Source organism: Hypoxylon fragiforme (genome assembly GCF_022984875.1).
Source record: "Hypoxylon fragiforme strain CBS 206.31 chromosome Unknown GGS25scaffold_6, whole genome shotgun sequence".
Lineage (NCBI taxonomy): Eukaryota > Fungi > Ascomycota > Sordariomycetes > Xylariales > Hypoxylaceae > Hypoxylon > Hypoxylon fragiforme.
Window position 1 is genome coordinate 286,596 of NW_026054761.1, and position 17,588 is coordinate 304,183.

The 17,588-nt window shown below is 48.3% G+C and overlaps 8 protein-coding genes across 8 annotated transcripts; 4 read left to right on the plus strand and 4 right to left on the minus strand.

Annotated features, from left to right (window-relative positions):
• Positions 1-148: 148 nt before the first annotated feature.
• On the plus strand, positions 149-1,738 carry GGS25DRAFT_493591 (uncharacterized protein). Its single transcript, XM_049261268.1, has 3 exons — positions 149-425; positions 615-682; positions 756-1,738. The coding sequence occupies exons 1-3, from the start codon at positions 368-370 to the stop codon at positions 1,065-1,067; spliced, it is 438 nt and encodes a 145-aa protein (XP_049115274.1). The 5' UTR covers positions 149-367; the 3' UTR covers positions 1,068-1,738.
• A 214-nt stretch (positions 1,739-1,952) lies between these two features.
• On the minus strand, positions 1,953-4,405 carry GGS25DRAFT_532127 (uncharacterized protein; the record flags this gene model as incomplete). The annotated part of the gene is made up of 4 exons (XM_049265558.1): positions 3,281-4,405; positions 2,870-3,173; positions 2,752-2,789; positions 1,953-2,663 (listed from the first exon to the last, which is right to left on the minus strand). Exons 1-4 carry the CDS (start codon positions 4,061-4,063, stop codon positions 1,953-1,955), a joined length of 1,836 nt encoding a protein of 611 aa, XP_049115275.1. The 5' UTR covers positions 4,064-4,405.
• Position 4,406: 1 nt separating this feature from the next.
• On the minus strand, positions 4,407-7,634 carry GGS25DRAFT_310748 (P-loop containing nucleoside triphosphate hydrolase protein). The gene is made up of 2 exons (XM_049257718.1): positions 7,021-7,634; positions 4,407-6,954 (listed from the first exon to the last, which is right to left on the minus strand). The coding sequence occupies exons 1-2, from the start codon at positions 7,138-7,140 to the stop codon at positions 4,702-4,704; spliced, it is 2,373 nt and encodes a 790-aa protein (XP_049115276.1). The 5' UTR covers positions 7,141-7,634; the 3' UTR covers positions 4,407-4,701.
• Positions 7,432-9,331, plus strand: GGS25DRAFT_493596 (synaptobrevin-domain-containing protein). Its single transcript, XM_049261269.1, has 2 exons — positions 7,432-7,978; positions 8,094-9,331. Exons 1-2 carry the CDS (start codon positions 7,941-7,943, stop codon positions 8,770-8,772), a joined length of 717 nt encoding a protein of 238 aa, XP_049115277.1. The 5' UTR covers positions 7,432-7,940; the 3' UTR covers positions 8,773-9,331.
• GGS25DRAFT_493603 (uncharacterized protein) lies at positions 9,332-10,533 on the minus strand. Its single transcript, XM_049261270.1, has 2 exons — positions 10,133-10,533; positions 9,332-9,996 (listed from the first exon to the last, which is right to left on the minus strand). Exons 1-2 carry the CDS (start codon positions 10,220-10,222, stop codon positions 9,523-9,525), a joined length of 564 nt encoding a protein of 187 aa, XP_049115278.1. The 5' UTR covers positions 10,223-10,533; the 3' UTR covers positions 9,332-9,522.
• A 148-nt stretch (positions 10,534-10,681) lies between these two features.
• On the minus strand, positions 10,682-12,234 carry GGS25DRAFT_493607 (NAD(P)-binding protein). Its single transcript, XM_049261271.1, has one exon. The coding sequence runs from the start codon at positions 12,045-12,047 to the stop codon at positions 10,770-10,772; it is 1,278 nt and encodes a 425-aa protein (XP_049115279.1). The 5' UTR covers positions 12,048-12,234; the 3' UTR covers positions 10,682-10,769.
• A 257-nt stretch (positions 12,235-12,491) lies between these two features.
• GGS25DRAFT_493611 (uncharacterized protein) lies at positions 12,492-13,545 on the plus strand. The gene has a single exon (XM_049261272.1). The coding sequence runs from the start codon at positions 12,678-12,680 to the stop codon at positions 13,368-13,370; it is 693 nt and encodes a 230-aa protein (XP_049115280.1). The 5' UTR covers positions 12,492-12,677; the 3' UTR covers positions 13,371-13,545.
• Positions 13,546-14,362: 817 nt separating this feature from the next.
• On the plus strand, positions 14,363-17,250 carry GGS25DRAFT_310851 (Sec1-like protein). Its single transcript, XM_049257719.1, has 5 exons — positions 14,363-14,706; positions 14,795-14,832; positions 14,892-14,979; positions 15,041-15,390; positions 15,459-17,250. The coding sequence occupies exons 1-5, from the start codon at positions 14,673-14,675 to the stop codon at positions 17,133-17,135; spliced, it is 2,187 nt and encodes a 728-aa protein (XP_049115281.1). The 5' UTR covers positions 14,363-14,672; the 3' UTR covers positions 17,136-17,250.
• Positions 17,251-17,588: the final 338 nt, after the last annotated feature.

The following is a 17,588-nucleotide window of genomic DNA, read 5'->3' on the forward strand; positions in this document are numbered from 1 at the left end:
CTAAGCACGACTGAGTCGGACTGACCAAGCACAGTGTAACTACTATTAGTAGTAGCACTAGCCTATTAGCAGCTTAGTGTGGTAAAGTTACTGGCCCAGACCTTGTAAGCAGGCGGAAGTGGCAGTGACATCTTCAAAACCTTAACGCCTGCCTATGCAGGTACTTTATACTTTGTATCTCCAGGCTTTCATTCCACATGTGCACTGCAGAACGTGAATCCTTCTTTCTTCAATTCTTCAACTCTTCAACATACATACACAACATCTTTACACTATACAACTTTTAATACGCCACAAAACATAGCACCTATACAACACACCTTTACCTTCCTTCGCTAGAACAGCAGTTGATCCCATTAAATCAAACATGTGCTCCGCTGATCTGTTCCTCGGCCTGCTGGCTATCCTTTTCCCTCCACTTGCCGGTACGTCATCCTCCATTGAAAGGCCCCCTCTCATCCTCCTACCCCCACCCATCTGTAACTATCGTGCCCATTCGTCCTGCCACCATACACTAAATACTAGTGAGCATGGGCATCGATTATCTATTATCTATTATCTATCATCTATCATCTGTAATCTAGAATGCGATAACTAATCCAATGAACCTCTAGTCTGGGTGAAGACTGGCCTCTGCAGCGCCGATAGCATTATCAATCTCCTCCTCTGTGTTCTTGGCTACGTAAGCTCTCAGCCCTCCCCCAAATCACATCACATCCACAGCAACCCCCCTTTTATCCTAACCAATTCGATAGATTCCCGGCCTCCTACACGCTTGGTACATCATCGCCAAGTTCCCCGAAACCTACGAGTATGACCCTGTATCCACCGATGCCGACGAGCGTGGCGCCCGTGGCGGCAGCGTTCGCTACGTCTTCGTAGAGCCGCAACCGCACCCACAACCTCAAGTCCACCCACATCACTATCCACAGCAGCCCAACTATGGCACCGCAGCAGCAGCCGGATCTTCCTCTGCAGGTCCCGCGACAGAAGGAGAAGAGGGCAGAGCTCCTCCGACCTACGCCGAGGCCGTGAAGGGCGACCACAAGATCCAGACTCACGATTAGGCGTCCTATGCGCCCTTCGCCGCCAACAGAGGCCGAGGATCGCCCCATCGTCCGCGATATCCGTCAGAGGGGCTGTCGCTCCGGGATTTCCGGCTGCAGAAGTCGGTGTCTGAACTCGAGTATTCCTGGGAAGGCTAAGCTGTACGACACATTTCTCCACACAAAATAGAGAAAGAGAAGAAGAAGATAACTTGCTTTAACGGACCGGAGTTGGAGGCTAAAGACTGCGCGCATCCCTTTTTTCTTGTCTTATAGTCATCATTTTACCTATTGTTTTTCCACTGTCAGGCTATTCTGGGTCCCTGGGTAGGGAAATTGGGGAGCGGAATGGCAAAGGTCGGAAGGAGGGAAAGTAGGACGGAAGCGATCATTCTACATACCTAGGTAGGTTTTCCTCCTCTCTCTCTTTCTATGTCTCGGGATCGCATGGATAGGTGTATAATTGTATCATTATTGCTCCGTATCATTGTAAACACAAAAATATAAAGAGAGCAAGCAAAGCAAGCATATAAGAAAGTACCTACCTAGGTAAGTTTCAAGAATCGAAACGAGAAAGTAAAGCATACATTACCCCCAGCTACCTTAGGTGGTAGGTACAGTAAATAACGTTGGAATAAAATATTTCTTCTTATTTTCTACTTCGCCTCGAACTTGTCGTTGCAATAGTACCTGGGTAGGTAGGTAGGTATTTAGGCAGGTACTTAGGCATCTATGGCATCTATGTATGCATGGCATTTTGCATCGCAAGTTGAAAGTACCAGGGACTGACTGTGAGTACCTAAGTAGGTAGGTAGGTAGGTAGGTAGGTAGGTTCCCCCTTTATGAACCAACCCATTCATTCCCTATGTACATCCAAACACCCCCCCCCCCCCCCCCCCCCCCCCATCAACCCCCTTTCCCCCCGCCCTCCTGCTCCTCCTCCTCATCACTGAACCCCCCCCCTCCTTGACTCCCAACCCCAACACTACCGACACCATCACTCCTCTTCCTCCGCCCGTGATAGACACACACGCCGGTGCCGCCCGACTTGTGCCGCTTGTTCGCGGGACACATGGGGCTGTTGGGCAGGTGCTCCGGCATGTCGAACTCGAAGGCGCTGGGGGCCATGGCGAGGTAGCGCGGCACGGCGTTGGGGACTTCCCACCACTCTTTTGCTGAGGGGGTCGAGACGGCGCGTTTGTGGGTGTGGGTTTTCGTTTTCTTGTGCGTCTGCTGGGTCTGGGTCTGGGCATGGGTTTTTCTTGTATTATTATGCGTCTTGGTCTGTGTCAGTGTTTGCGTTTGCGTTTGCGTTGTTTGTGATGTTGTCTGGACCCTCGGCTCGGCCCTCTCGAGGTGGTTGTGCGGTATCGCGGTCGGGGGAGGAGAGTGGCAGAGGGATTCTGGGCCCGTGCTGCTGGTACTACTACCACCACTGCTGTTGTTGCTGCCGGTAGTCTCGTTGCTGATGTAGCTGCTCCCGACGCTGCTAAGGCTGATGCTGCTTATCCGCCGCGGCGGCATCGAGATGTCGAAGAAGAAGGACCGGGGGCGGCCGCTGCCGCCGGCGCGGTGGGTGCTTTCTCGGAGCGGGGGGGTCTTCACTCGTGTGGCTTCCTGTGTTTAGGTGAGCGTGGTTAGGTAGGTAGGTATTAGACAGTAGGTAGCCGGAACTACGACATGGCTAGGTATGAGTAAGACTTACGCCGCCCGGAAACTGCACGCAAAACGAATTCACCGGCTCTACACAACCCCATTAGCGAATCTTCCCCCTTTCCCCTTTCCTTGTCCCAATTCCAAACTCCAAGAGAAAGAAAGCCCACCTATAGCAGGCACCGGGCTGGTAACCGGCGTACGGCCTCGTAGCAAATCGCGAATGGAGCTCGACGCACTAGCCTCGGAGCCGGCCGACGCCTTACGGTGCCAGGGGCTCTTGCCGAAGAGCTTCAGCGAGCGAGGCCATCCACCGCCACGCTGTTTCTTGCTCTCCTCGCGTAGCAGCGACGTCACGCGGCTCATGATGGGCGGTGTCCCCGTGTGAATTAGCTGGGCCCGCGCGCGCGCGTCGTCGAGCGTGCTGGGCGTGTACTCGCATACGTTGTCGTCGCTTTGGGTTTTTTGGATCTTCTGCTTTGTTGCGTATGAGTGAGCGAGGTGGGTGTGTACATATAATTTATACGGGAAATAATGATAGGTAGCCAGTGAGTATTTTGGGCATAGAATATAAAACATACCAGCTTATTATGGTCGGTGAGAAGTCTCGCAAGGAATGATTTCTTGGACTTGGATTCCTGGCTAGTCGGAGACAAGCGCAGCAACGACGAGAGCGAGCCGCTCGGCGTACTCAGCGGCTGGCTTACCGGGGTCGCGTGGGGGGTAGCCGAGTCCGAATCCCCCTTCCCGGTCGTCAGTGGCGAGGACGGCGTGAGCCTCGTGGACTTGGATATAGATGCGCCGCTCTCGCTGCTATTGTTGGCCAGAGGCGACCGCTGCAAGGACAGCACATGCGTCTCTTCGGATAGGTAGGGGCTAGGCTGCGCCATCTGGTCGGTCCTGTTCAGGGGGAACGAAGATCCGCCGCTCTCGCTACTCGTGCCTTGGCGGTTATACGGCGATTTCTGCAGCCACTGGACGTGGGCTTCTTCCGTAAGAAAGGGGCTTGGTAGTGGGTAAGGCGTTCTCGGTGTGTGATCCCAGAAATTGTTTGGGAAATGATCTAGGTCATCCTGCGTTGTCTCTTTCCCAGAACTGCTCTTGCCGGATCGCTTCCGCCATTTGAAATGCTTCATGACTTTTCCAGGGCTCTCGACGATCTCGCGCTCGGCCCAATAGCCAGCCGGGAACCATACCCATTCGTGACCCTCTCTGGCCGGCCGGGGAGGGTCCATGTAAGTGTTGGCATTGGGAGTAACGGGAGCGCTGTTGAAGGTCTCCTTCATGCTACGTCGGGTAGTGAGATGTGCCGTGGTCACTGATGCCACCGATGACGATGGTAGCCTGCTCGTCGGACCGTCCATACCGGAAATGCTGTGAGGTCGCTATCGACTGGCAGCGCTCCTCCGACGAGGCCATACCGTCGAGGGGCTAATGTCATCCGTGTTGTCTTCCATAGAGAATAGAGGGATACTTAAAAACTGGAAATGGAAATGACTAATTCTTGAACTCTTGTCGTTATTAAAGATAGACTGTGTACGAAAGTGACAAAAGACCCATTGTCAACATAGGGCTACTGCGGGTAAGTAAAGAGTAATTCATAGGGAGTATGTCTTGCATCAAGGCCAACAAGGCCTAGCTAGAAGAGAAGGGGGGAGAAGAGAAGAAAAAAGGACAACGATAATCCTACCTACCTAACTACCTACCTAGTAGGTACCTACATACTAGAAAAAGAACACATGGAGTTGGAAAGGGCCTTTCTTAGGCTTAAGGCTTCCTTCCTTAAGGTTGCCTTCAAGATAGTGAAGCTACCATGCACTCCCTTGCATAATGTAAATTCCATAAAGGGGTCTAGGAGAGTTAGGAATTGGGAATTGGGGATTGGGGATTGCTTCATTGTTAGACACGTACTGCCCCAAAATATACGAATACAATATTATACATACACGTATATGAGATGTCATATACTGCTTATATTGTACATAGATTGTTTTAATTGCTGCTACGAGCTTGCGGTAGCATGGGCTCGATCATTCCGACCATGAGTAGAGTCCCGCCGTGACCGGGTCAAAGGTTCTACTTCCATAGGGTCCTCGATTATGGGTTCTTCATGCCCATCTTCGTCCCATTTCCCAAGCAATTCGTGTTTGGGGCCGTCTAGTTCGCCATCGTCGCCTAGCATCACCTTCTTCTTCTTTTCTGATGCCGAAGCCATGCTCCTCATAGCTTTTAGTCTTGCTGCACGCTTAGACTCGGAGGTGTCGACCTTGCTTAGATGAGTATCGATCTTAGTCTCCACAATCTCCTTCACATGAAATGCAAGGTTCTGACTGCAAAATACTCCTGAATACCGATAGCTTAGCCAAAGGTACAAAGTGATCGTCTTGTGAAGGCCTTCTAGCTTTTTCAAATATTCCGCTGGAGAATAATGCGTTTCGTTTTGATCGAGAAGTTCTAAATTGACTTCTGGAATATCAACGAGACTGCCACCTTCCATGCGGGAGACACACTTAGCAAAGGCCTGCAATATGACCGCCCCATTGTCTCCTCGCAGGTAGGCCGGCGCATTCAAGAATACGCAACGATCATAAACCGACATAGGGAAAGGTTGGATCAATTCGGCAATTTCCAACATCTCCCCCATAAAACAGAGGTGAAACCTCGAAGAAGTTTGTGCGATATCTCGCAGCCGGTTCAAAATGTAGCTAAAGGGGGTGTTGGGAGGGAAATACGACGATAACCGCTCAATCACGGACGGCGGGGGTTGTATACCGGCAGATCGAATAGGTTCAGCGTCAGTCGCAAATGCTTTCTTAACATTTTCTAAATCGGCAGCGTCCATAGTTGTGACGTACCCAGGCAGGCCAGCTTCCGATTTAGGGCGAACCCCTTCTTCGTTTGTGCTAGATTCTGGGCCAGCTATATTCGCCTGGCGTGCCGTTTTATAACGACCAGCTCTACCTCCTATTTGCTTCAACTCTGAAGTTGTCATCACCCGATAACCGTTCTTGGTACGCTTATGTGTTGTCTCGAAGATGACGCGCTTCACCTCTAGGTTGAGACCCATGCCAATGGCATCACTGGCGACGAGGAAATCATAGTCGTTGTCAGGGTCGTTGAAAAGTGCGGCTTGCTGAGCGCGTGTCTCTGGTGGTAATGAGCCATAGACCATGGCACACCGTCGTTTTGTGGTCTGCTCTATTCTCTTCTTGATTGCGTGTATGCCGACTCGGGAAAACGTGACCACGGCATCGCCCTTTTCGAGATGCTTGAAGTCATTATCTATGGACTTGTCCATAGGTACCAACGGGCTAAGCCTGTTGTAGCGATGGATAACACATTTATCGCCGATGGTCTTACAAAGGGATTCGATCAGTTCCACGGTGCGCTCTTCTCCGCAGAGGTGAACCTCTTTGGCCTGGACACCGAGGAATGCTTGGGTCCATGCCCACCCTCTTTCGACATCTCCAATCATTTGGATCTCATCAATAACCGCAACATCAACCACATGGTTGAGAGGGGTCATTTCTACAGTACAGCTCCTGAAATAAACGTCCTCGTTCTCAGGGATGCGCTGCTCCTCGCCGGTGATCAGAGCACATTTCTTGCCCTTGGCGATAAATCGAGTATAGACTTCATGTGCCAACAGCCGGAGTGGGCCTGCGTAGATGCCCGAATTCGCATTTTCAAGCGCCTTGAGGGCATTATAGGTCTTCCCCGAGTTTGTGGGGCCGACGTGTAGATGAATTGTGCGCTGTAAAGCTCTGGTGGCGGGGAACCATTCGTATGGGTAGCGAAAGTCGGCGAGGGTCTTATGTGTTTCTAGGATGTTCTTGGGGAATCTGGAGCGCATAAGGAAGTTCTGAAAGCCATATACTAACTCGTCGGCCAGCCCGGTCATATCCCTTTCAATGAAGGCGTTACGAAGAGCCCAAAAGAGAGGATTCTCGGCCTTGGAAATGGCATGTTTTTGGCTGGCAAGATGAAAAGCTTGCTCGATCGTTATCCTAAACAACTTGATCTCCCGCTCTAGATCAAGTTTTGAATTGAGGCCGAAGCCTTGGTACTCTTTATTCTTGGCTGCCCAGCTACGCGATGTGCTCATCACCAAGTCAAACCTGTCGAGTGCTTTATTTCGGAAAAGAGAATATGTCTTTCTGGTCACGCCGGGGTTTTGGGCGGTTCTGAGCTTGTCGGCAATCATGGATGATTGCTTAAATGGGCTATGTGGAGTTTTGGGCTGATATGATCTCTTCTATAAGATAGTTGCTTAGCAGTTATAAGTTATACGTAGGGTATCCTTCTTGTAAATATAGTTTACCTTGGAGGGAACCCTCGCAAGGGAGCTGGAGGTTGTGAAGGCATGTTTGCGAAAGGCAAGAACTGCTGCGCAGCTTGGCTTAGCCGGTGCAGTTCTGAGGAGGAGGCGCATTGCACACATGAGAGGTGCGCAATTCGGGAATCATGTTAGGACTGATTCCCTCTTCATGGATATTTGCAAGGGAGTAGGTCAAGAATTGACGACCAATTTTGAACTTGGAGGGGTTGAAGAGTTGAAGAGTTGAAGATACGAGGCGAATAATAAATCGTACGTATATGTAGTTATGTGATAGCGTAGTCAATTGCTAGGTACAGTACCCTACCCTGCATATGTAAAAAATTAACTTTTTTTTTCTTCTTCAAGTGCTCTTAAGTTATCTAACAACTTTTTTTTTTTTTTTTGTAATTGACCCCACGATGATAGTTACATATGTACTATCGATATGAAATTTCTTAAAGTTTTGGCTACTTTTGTTGGTTATCGGTAACGCCGTAGTTTATCCGCTTTGTTACTGTACATACTACGTACTTACGACGTACTTCGTGCATGACCCCGGGAGAGCTAATACTGACTAGGTAAGGCGGTGCTACGGTGCTACCTATCTTTACCTATCTTCAATGTTGCCTTCTCATTCTCCTAATTGGCCGATTTGTTCTCTTACCATCGTCATTCATGTCCCTGATTCCTCACCTTTACATAGTACATAGTACCAAGATACGTGGAATATCAAACCAACGTTGATGCTTCATTCTCATACTCTGGAACTATATCCTGGATACTTTACTCCAAACTTCGTCAGCATCTTAAACATTCATCTTCATTTTCTTTTTTCCCACCTAGATATTCCTCACCTGTTTAATTCAACACTGCGACATAAGTAATCGACTCGATCCTAGGAATATTGGGTATAGCAATCGACAATGGCGTCCTCATCGACACCTCCAACTCCACTTCTCTAGTGCGTCTTGATCCAACCTATCCTATCATATCCTATATGATCCTCATTCCATCTCATCAAATGAGCCAATGATCAAGTAGGTAATCGTACCTAAGTTACTAATAAGGAATTATAGTTCGTGCATCGCGCACCACACCACCATCCTATCCGAATGTACCACCTCAGCCTCTTCACAGACCTCGTCGCTTGCCTCCCTCATCCTCCCCAAGATCGGCCACGACTCACCGCAAAAGCTCACGTACACCCATGGAACGCATCACATCCACTACATATCCGAGGCCCCGTCCTCGCACCCGGACAACCCCTCGGCGGGCGGGCTGACCTTCCTCGTCATCGCCGAATCGTCGCTCGGCCGCCGCGTGCCCTTCGGCTTCCTGTTCGAGATCCGCAAGCGCTTCTTCGATGAGTTCACCGCCGACGCGTCCGACTTCGCCGACATGCCCAACTACGGCGCTGGTAGCTTCAACGCCGAGCTCAAGAACTTGATGGTCGAGTTCGGCACCACGAGCGGCGGCCGCGACGACGCCATCTCCAACGTGCAGCGCGAGATGGACGACGTCCGCGGTATAATGACACGCAACATCGAGGGCTTGCTGGAGAGGGGCGAGCGCATCGATTTGCTCGTTGACAAGACCGATCGCCTCGGCGGCAGCGCGCGCGAGTTCAGAGTCCGGAGTCGCGGCCTCAAGAGACAGATGTGGTGGAAGAATGTCAAGCTCATGGCGCTGCTCGTGATAGTGATGGTCCTGATTATTGCTTCCATCATTATTGCTGTTAAGAACACAACCGGATAGACTGTCTCACCGCCAGACTTTCCCATGAAGAGCTCGAGGGGGTGTGCGTCCAAAAGCCTACCAGGCATGCGGTTTACCACAAAGGGGATTCCCCCCTTGGACCTAAGATGGGATTGTAACTTTTCTTTTTTTTCCGACGGCGTTTGTTTTGCTTGGCTTTGACTTAAGGGAGGTCCGGGAAAGATGCTGAGCTGATATTGAAAAGGCTCACTCAAGGCACGGGGAAAATACACACGAGCAACCTGCAACCCCTTTGTTTCATTCTTCGTTTTGTTGGCGCCAATACCCTAGCTGAGGTAGGTAGTGGGAACTGTTTTTCAGGATCCATGGATTTCTCAAGTGTACTTCTGCTCCTGTTCTGTGTACATTCAAGTTTTAGTTTTTTTTTGTACTTTTACCCCCGAACTGCCACACACATGCAGGCTGCTTCATGGCGGTTTAGGGGACTCTTGTGCCATGATCAGTTCACCTGTCTACCTACCTAGGTCCCTAAAGGGATTCTCTGCTAGGTAATAACCTAGGTTAGGTTGGTTGCATGGCATGGAAACAAAAATAAACCCTTTTTCAGTCTTATATTATGGCTTAATCGCTTTACGTGCTACAATCTCAAATTGTCTAATCTTTAATATTCCTTTCGCGCGTAGTATTTCATGTACATACATGTACAGTAAGACACCTAGACATAGTGAACTTTTTCATTGATCAATAGGCACCCAGCCAACCCAACGCCGAAATCATAACAACGTAACCTCATAACATGGCCGGAATAGCGTCTCCCCATCGCGCTCCTTGATACACGTACCCGTGCGCCGCCGGGTTCGTCGTGCTCGCCGCATCTACCGCCAGCGCTGATCTCCGCAGCAGCCTCTCGGTGAAGAAGACGGGGTGCAGATTGGATGCGTCTCGCGGCTGCCTTGCTTGCAGTGATGCGGCGTTGGTGGTCATTGGGGCATGACTCCCCGCGATACTGCGGCGCGGTAGAGGTGGTTGCGTGACTGGCATGATGGGCTCTGGGAAATCAGAGGGCAATGGGGGAAGAAGAGGAAGAAGAAGGGGTTCCTGGGTTAGAGCCGAGGAGGCATTGGGTGGTGGTATGGCGTTATTATTATTATTATTATTATTGTTGCTAGAGCTGGGAAGTTGGGTCCGTGGTTGAGCTCCGGATCCAAATGATACAGATACGGAGGAGGAGGATGGTGATGGGGTTGTTGTTATGTCGAAAGGCTTTTTGTTTGTTAGTTAGGTACAGTTACATATAGTTATATTGATTATGTTATGTACCGAGGTAGGGATATGTTATCTACTAGGGTATGTACCTAGACATGGAGGCTTGAAAGTTCAAATGATTTCAAAAACTCACCCGAGGTTGTTGTGGCATGTCGTCATCACCACGTGCAGATAAAGCTGGGTGATTGAAACCAAAGACTTGCGAAACGGAATGCCGTAACATTGTCTTGAATATAGGTGCTTGTGTGGCCAATAGAAGGGAAGGTAGGCTAGATATAAAGAGAAGATGAATCACTTGAAATACTTAGTATTTACTAAGCAAGTGTTGTTGTGAGTTGATTTGTATGATTAGGTATACTTGGAAGTGTCTATCACGAGTAATTGTGGTGGCGATAGTGGTCGTGGTGTATAGATTTTTTTGTAAGGTGGATGGAAGCAGTAGTTAATAAATTAGTGTGTACCCGTAGTAGTAGTGATAGTGGTAGTACCTACTATGCAGTTAGTTGGGGTATGCTTAAAGATAACATTTTGATGGCTACTAAAGATTTACATCCATGGATGAATGAATGAATGGAAATGAGCTACATAATACGACATAGCTATTCTAGTTTGGGTAATTATTGGAGTTCTAGACTCCGGAGTTGTATTAGAATCATCAAATATGAAGTATGGCGAGGAATACGTAGAATAGTGAGATTCAATAGGTAGGTAGATTATGCCTAGTTATGTACTTTTATATATAAGTCCGATGTCGTCTATTCATAATCTCATTACGAAGCCGGAGCCGAAGCCGAAGCCTTCTTCCCTTTCCGTCGCGAGGTTTTCTTTTCAGCCTCCTTCCCCTTTTTGATCGAGTCTATTAACGCATTAACCTCTTCTCCCTTTTCAGCTTCCTTCTTCTCCTTCTCCTTCAAGTCTTGACGCTTCTTTTCCAACACTCTCAACGCCGCCTGTTCCTTTTCCACCTTTTCGATGAGCTTGTCGCTAGCTTCCCAGAGTTTCTTAGCTACTCCTTCATCCCTCACGTCCACTCTCGCATAGTCTACCTCAATGCATTCTTTAATGAGCCTGCCTCCTGCTCCTCTCCCTAGATCCGGGTCCATCGCGGCGCAGAGGATGGATTGAGCACCCATATCCGGGCTTTTCAAAAAGAACCAAGACAGCAAGTAGGTGATTACATAGACTACTAGCCCCCAAATCGTGCCCCGTGTCAGCCATCGTCGCATTCCGGGTGTACGCGAGTACCCTGGGTCGACAAAAATGACCCGCGAGTTCATTGGGAATTGATCCGGCCGTTTGTATGTATCTAGATGTTTTTGGAATGCTTGTCCGAACACCATTAATGCCAGCTTGCTTCGAGCATACGCTTTCCCTGGGGACCATTCCTTCTTCACCAACGCATCGTTGAGTGATGGGGACCGGATGTAGGATGAACATGTGGTAAGAATGATTCGCACGTCACGATCAAAAGGCTGAGCTCGGATTGCTGGACTTAAAATCCCCAACAAATGAAAATTCGCAAGGTAGTTGACCATCCACATCTCTTCAATTCCTTCCTCCGTTTCCACACGTTTCTTGCCGGGGGGTGTAATCGTCGCGGCGCATAAGATGATCATATCGATTCGTCTCGGCGGCGCATTGTCGATCCACTTCGTGGCAAATTGCCGGACACTATGCAACGAGGCCAGGTCGACGTGCTCGGCATATATCATGTGATTGTTCGTCTCCTGTCGCATTTCTCCGATAAAATCGGCGAGGAAAGGGTTCGAGGGCGGTAGGTGAGTTAATAGTATAATTTGTGCTCCTCGCATTGCTAGATCTCGAACCACGGCAGCACCGATTCCGGAGGTTCCGCCAGTTATCAGAACTACGCGGCCGTGCATGTTGCGGTCCGCTAAGCTCAGAGCTCCGCTACAGTAACGCTTCAGGAGATATAAGGTTCCGGCGACAGCTCCCACCTGGAAGACTGTCCACGGATCGCTCGCCCAATCGGGGACCCATTCTGGAGGTCCATTTTCTAACGTGTGGTAAAGGAACGGAAGAGGCATAGCATAGTATTCGAGTAGAGGTCATAGAAGGTTGAAGGAGTAGAGGAGGGGAGGAGGGGAGATGAGGAGATTCGAATAGAGTTGTCGTTGGAAAGCTTACATATGTAGCTGACGAAAATTATATATATATTTTTAGTAGCTGTATGTATGGCATTGTGTGCAGCTGAATTTATACTATTGATGGTGCTATGTTTTAAGGTTAGGTGTTATGTACGCATGTATACAGGGGGTTGTGACGACAACTTTTTCTCCGTGCACTACGTAACCAGGTATGTACATTATCTACCATGTACCTATGTAGTGGTACAATACTTATGAAGATGCTAGGTGCTACATAGTACATAGTAGGTGTAGTGGATGTCAGGGGTCTTAGATCTTAAATGCAAGGCTGATGCGTGCCAAGAACATCCATGGATCTCCACTTTATCTATACAGGGTTGTTGTGTCTTTGGGTTTCGCCTCACAAGCTACCTAATCTTCAGCCTTTCAATGTTCACTTTACTTTACTACTCTTACTAATTACTTCACTTAATTCATTTCCTTCGCATTCATGTTTTCACACTCTCCAAAATCCTCATGGGTATTTGAACACTTTTGAATGTGAATACGACATATCTTCACACATTTAAAATGTCATCCCAGGATTGGGAAGATGACCCGGAATATGACATCCCTCTTCAACACAAACGACCATTTGGATCAGGACTCAAGCGAAAGCGAGTAGTTTTCGTCCCGGCTTCTTCAGATGATCTCAACAATACCGAAGAAAATATATCTACGAAGCCGTCACAGTCCGTATCAGATCTATACTTGAGTATAGTATTACCCAAGGAAAAAGATGAAGATCAGTCAAGCCCGGAAAAGGCAAAAGTGATCACCACACCTCAAATCTGTGAGATTTGCCAGTTGCCAGTCAATGAGAGTTCCAAGGATCTCGAGAATTTAGAGACGAGTTCTCGACCACATGAAGCTTCGATAGCACATCAAGTTTGCAAGGCCCACTCATACCCTCCTTCGGCACTGGATCGGTCGCGCATGGGGTTGAATGTTCTTCAGTCTCAAGGCTGGGATCCAGACTCACGGAAAGGATTGGGGTCTGAACAACAGGGCATACAGTATCCTATTAAAGCAAAGCAGAAGAATGACACTCTGGGAATAGGCGTGCAAGTACCAAAGAATTTACCGGTTAAGGAGAAAAAGGCTCAGACGTACGATGCCAAAAAGGTACGAAAGATGGCAATGGAGGACAAGAAGAAGCACGAGAGACTTCGGCGACAATTCTACGGCAATCCAGATGTAGAGAAATACCTAGGGACCGGATAGGAGTCACTCAGGACTCAGAACGTGTTAAATGTTTACATTGGTTACGGTGGATTTATGAGAAGTGTTTTAGCAAGCGATTGATTATATATAATGAGATAGATACCCCCGGACCCCTTTAGAAGCTCTTGATAACAACGCTAACAGTTGTACTAAATCACTTATTAGACATGGCTCACATGTGGTCTTTATGCAATGTGCAACATACTTGAATGAGATATGCCTATCGATCTCATTAAATCCGATTGGGTGGTTTGATGATATCCAATGTGTTACTGTAGCATAACCTTGAAAACATAAATATATTTAGGTGTAGTTATGTATGTATGTATGTATGTATGTATGTATGTATGTATGTATGTATGTATGTATGTATGTATGTATGTATGTATGTATGTATGTACATGGAGTAGAGTATCATTGATGTACGGCACGAGTACTGTACATACCTACGTACGAAGTATGTACCTAGTAGTTACATGTACTACATGTAGGTAGTATTAAATTTCAAAGGAATCAACTTTGAACAGCTTTGAACCTGGCAGTTGGTTAACCTTATCCCCAGAAAGCTAGTAAGAGGTTGGTATTTAAGATCCATCCATGGATGATACCTAAAAGTGGAGAATCTTTAGGGGTTTTTTTTAATGGCCCTGGAAGTTGTTTAAGCACCTGGGCACTTAGTTAACTAAGGTCAACATTGAAGTTCAAGGCCAGTCGCATTAGCGGATTGGCGCCCTGAAACTGAACCCCGCCAAGAAGCAACTGGAGCCAAACAACCTTTACCACGACCTCGCAGTCCAGTGCAGTCCTGTTCTCTTTTTGAAACTCAATCCTCCAACCACGTTGTCAGATGTAATGCGTTCATCGATTGGTTTAGGGGTACTTTTACCGTCTTACACATCACCTTCATACTCTTTTCGTCATAGCCGCACATAATCAATCTGCTGTGTCAATCTGCTGCGACACCTTACTAGGTACTAGGTAATCTACATACATACCTACAAGGCTACATGTAGGTAGTATGTAGGTATTCACAAGCTATCCTATCTATTGCTACAGTACTAAGAAAGAAAACTACCTACAAGAACACCAACAACCATACCTACCATACCTACCATACCTACCATACCGATACTCAATTAAATTAAGCTGGACTGATCTTGCTTCCATTGCTTTAATCGAAACCTACAAACCTCTAACAATACACACCTTCCGCCTCGAAGAATCTAGTAGGGAATCTAGTAGACATACTGTGCTATTCTTATTCTCTAAAGGCTGGAGAGTGCCTACGGGCCAAGAGCCAAGATGGGTGTATCCATTATTGAGGAACAACGCGACAGTGAGAGAGCCCCAATACCGATAAGAACAAGAGCTCATTAGGAGCTTGTATGCCTAGATACTAACACAATGAACTCTCTTGCGCATAGTCTTGATCAATACTGTCAAAAATATCACTGCCGGCGACGTAAGTTATACCATTCTGTCAACCATGACCCCTTATGCTAATAGGGGTTCTACAACCAGTGGAAAGTCCTAGTCGTCGACAATGATTCCAAGAAGATCATTGACAATGTTGTCAAAGAAGACGACATTCTCAATCATAATGTTGCAAGTATGTTGTCCTGTCGCATCCCATGACTGGCGCATTAGCTAAAGTAAATGTCACATTACAGATATCGAACTGATCGAGGATCGACGCGAGATGAACCCGACCATGGACGCTATCTATATATTATCACCTCTACCACACATTGTCGATTGTCTAATGATTGACATTGAGCGACGGAGATATAAGAAGTGCTTTTTGGTATGGACTACCGTCCTCGATCCTCAGCTTAGAAGGCGGATAGACGGTTCTCCCTTAGCCAAACAACAGATAGCCGGTTTCGAGACTCTATCTATTGACTTTTTCCCTCGCGAGTCGCATCTTGTCACCTTCAGGGACCCTTGGAGTTTCCCTGTCTTATATCACCCCTCCTGCAATAGTCTTGTGAGAAAGCACATGCAAGACTTGGCTCAAAAGGTTCGCAAGGCTACATTGACACCCTACAATTATATTCGCCACCCGTAGGCTAACTTCAACCACGATAGATAACCGGCTTATGTGTGACCCTTGGCGAGTATCCCAAGGTCCGTTACTACAGACCGACAAATCCAATTCATGAAGCTAGTGTGCTATCTTCCCATTTAGCCCGGTTTATCTCTGAAGAACTCGATGAATATGCGCAGTGGAATCCTAACTTCCCACCACCGAGTCCGAGACCCCAAGGAGTTCTCATAGTCACGGACAGGTCGATGGATTTGATGGCACCCTTAATACACGAATTTACCTATCAAGCAATGGCACACGATCTACTACCAATCAAGGACGGAGAAAAGACGACGTTCCATATGGTTGTCAATGAGGGAAGCCCAGATGCCGAAGAAAAGGATATGGAGCTGACGGACAAGGACAAGGTGTGGGTAGAGAACCGACACCGACATATGAAGGACACTATTGATAAGTTGATGAACGACTTCCAAAAGTTCCTGGACCAAAACCCCCATTTCACCAATGCGGACAGCAACACCACCAGTTTAAACGCGATCAAGGATATGATGGCCGGGCTACCACAATTCCAGGAAATGAAGGAGGCTTATTCTCTTCACCTTACCATGGCACAAGAGTGCATGAATATCTTCCAGCGCCACAAGCTCGCTGAAATGTCCCCTATTGAACAAGACATGGCTACGGGTCTTGACGAGGACAACCGGAAACCCAAAAACGTGCTAGATACAATCGTTCGCATGTTGGATGACGATGCCGTGACGCAATCAGATCGCCTGCGCCTCATTATGATGTACCTCCTCTTCCGGGATGGAGTCATCCCGGAAGATATCCAGAGGCTCTTGGCACATGCCTCCTTACCACCCCAGGATGGCGAAATCGTGTCGAATCTGGAACTGCTGGGTGGTCGTACGACACACGGGCTCAAGGATATCCGTAAGGACATCCATCCCCTATTTCCTATTGATACCAAAACCCCTATTTCCGAGGAGAATTTTATGGCACGATTCCAACCGGCCGTCAAGTTTATGCTAGAGCATCTATGCAGAGGAGCTTTAGACCAAACAAAGTTTCCTTACGTCAAGCCACCACTTGACCCCAATGAAGACGCACTCATCGGTCAAGGCTCTCTGCGAGCAGCGAAGCCTAGTTGGGCTGGGGCTGGTAGACGTGTGGTAGATAACAAGCAACGAATTATCGTCTTTATGGCTGGCGGGGCGACCTTTTCGGAGTCGCGTGCGTGCTATGAGGTTGGCGCGACTATGAATCGTGATATTTTTCTAGCCACTAGCCACATGCTCACTCCGCAGCTATTTGCGCGCCAAGTGGGTGATCTAAGTAAAGATAAGCGACGGCTCGATCTCCCCATGGAGAGACCCGCCCCCAGGCCGCCGGCTCACCTATTCGAACGACCAGCCCCACCTATTGCGGCAGCAACAGCACCTCCTCCTGGAGGACATCGCCCACCACCTGGCAATGCCCCGGGACCCGCAGGACGCCCACCTGGGCCAGGCGGGCTACCTAGCGGCGGCCCGAGGGGAGGAAGCCAGTCAAATATATCCACCCCACCCACACAATCCATGACCAACTTGTCGCTTCACAGCTCTAAACCGTCCAACGCAAGTGATCAGAGACCTGTGTCCAGCACTGGCAAACACAAGCAGGAGAAGGAAAAGAAGAAGCGCAACATCTTTGGTATGAAGAAGGATAAGGATAGATAATCAGGGGGCGATAACCTAAGACACCTGCATGTTTGTCGATACGATGCGTTTTACTAGGCGAAGTAACCTGCACCCGCACCCACGCCCGCGCCCGCGCCCGCAACCCTCAAATACGGCAAAACTTCATGCCCGCTCTCCTTATCAGTCTTACCAGCTAGCAGCTGTTGGAAGATCGCCGGAGTTACAAACTAGTCAGACCAAGACTCGGGAACGGCAAGGCTGGGGCTAGGCTAGGCTAACAGCAATAAAACATGCACATCCATACATACTAAGATACTAAGGTGCAAATAACCGAAGCACGGCGTTGGGGAGTTGAGTTGGGTTTTCTTGTCTCGCCGCTGAGAAGTTCGCAAAGCAAGCGAGCGAGCGAACATTGCATTGTATTGTTGTTGTGGTTGGTGTTGTAGTTGTTGCATAAAGTTCTGCATGGTGATGGATATATCAAATAAAGTA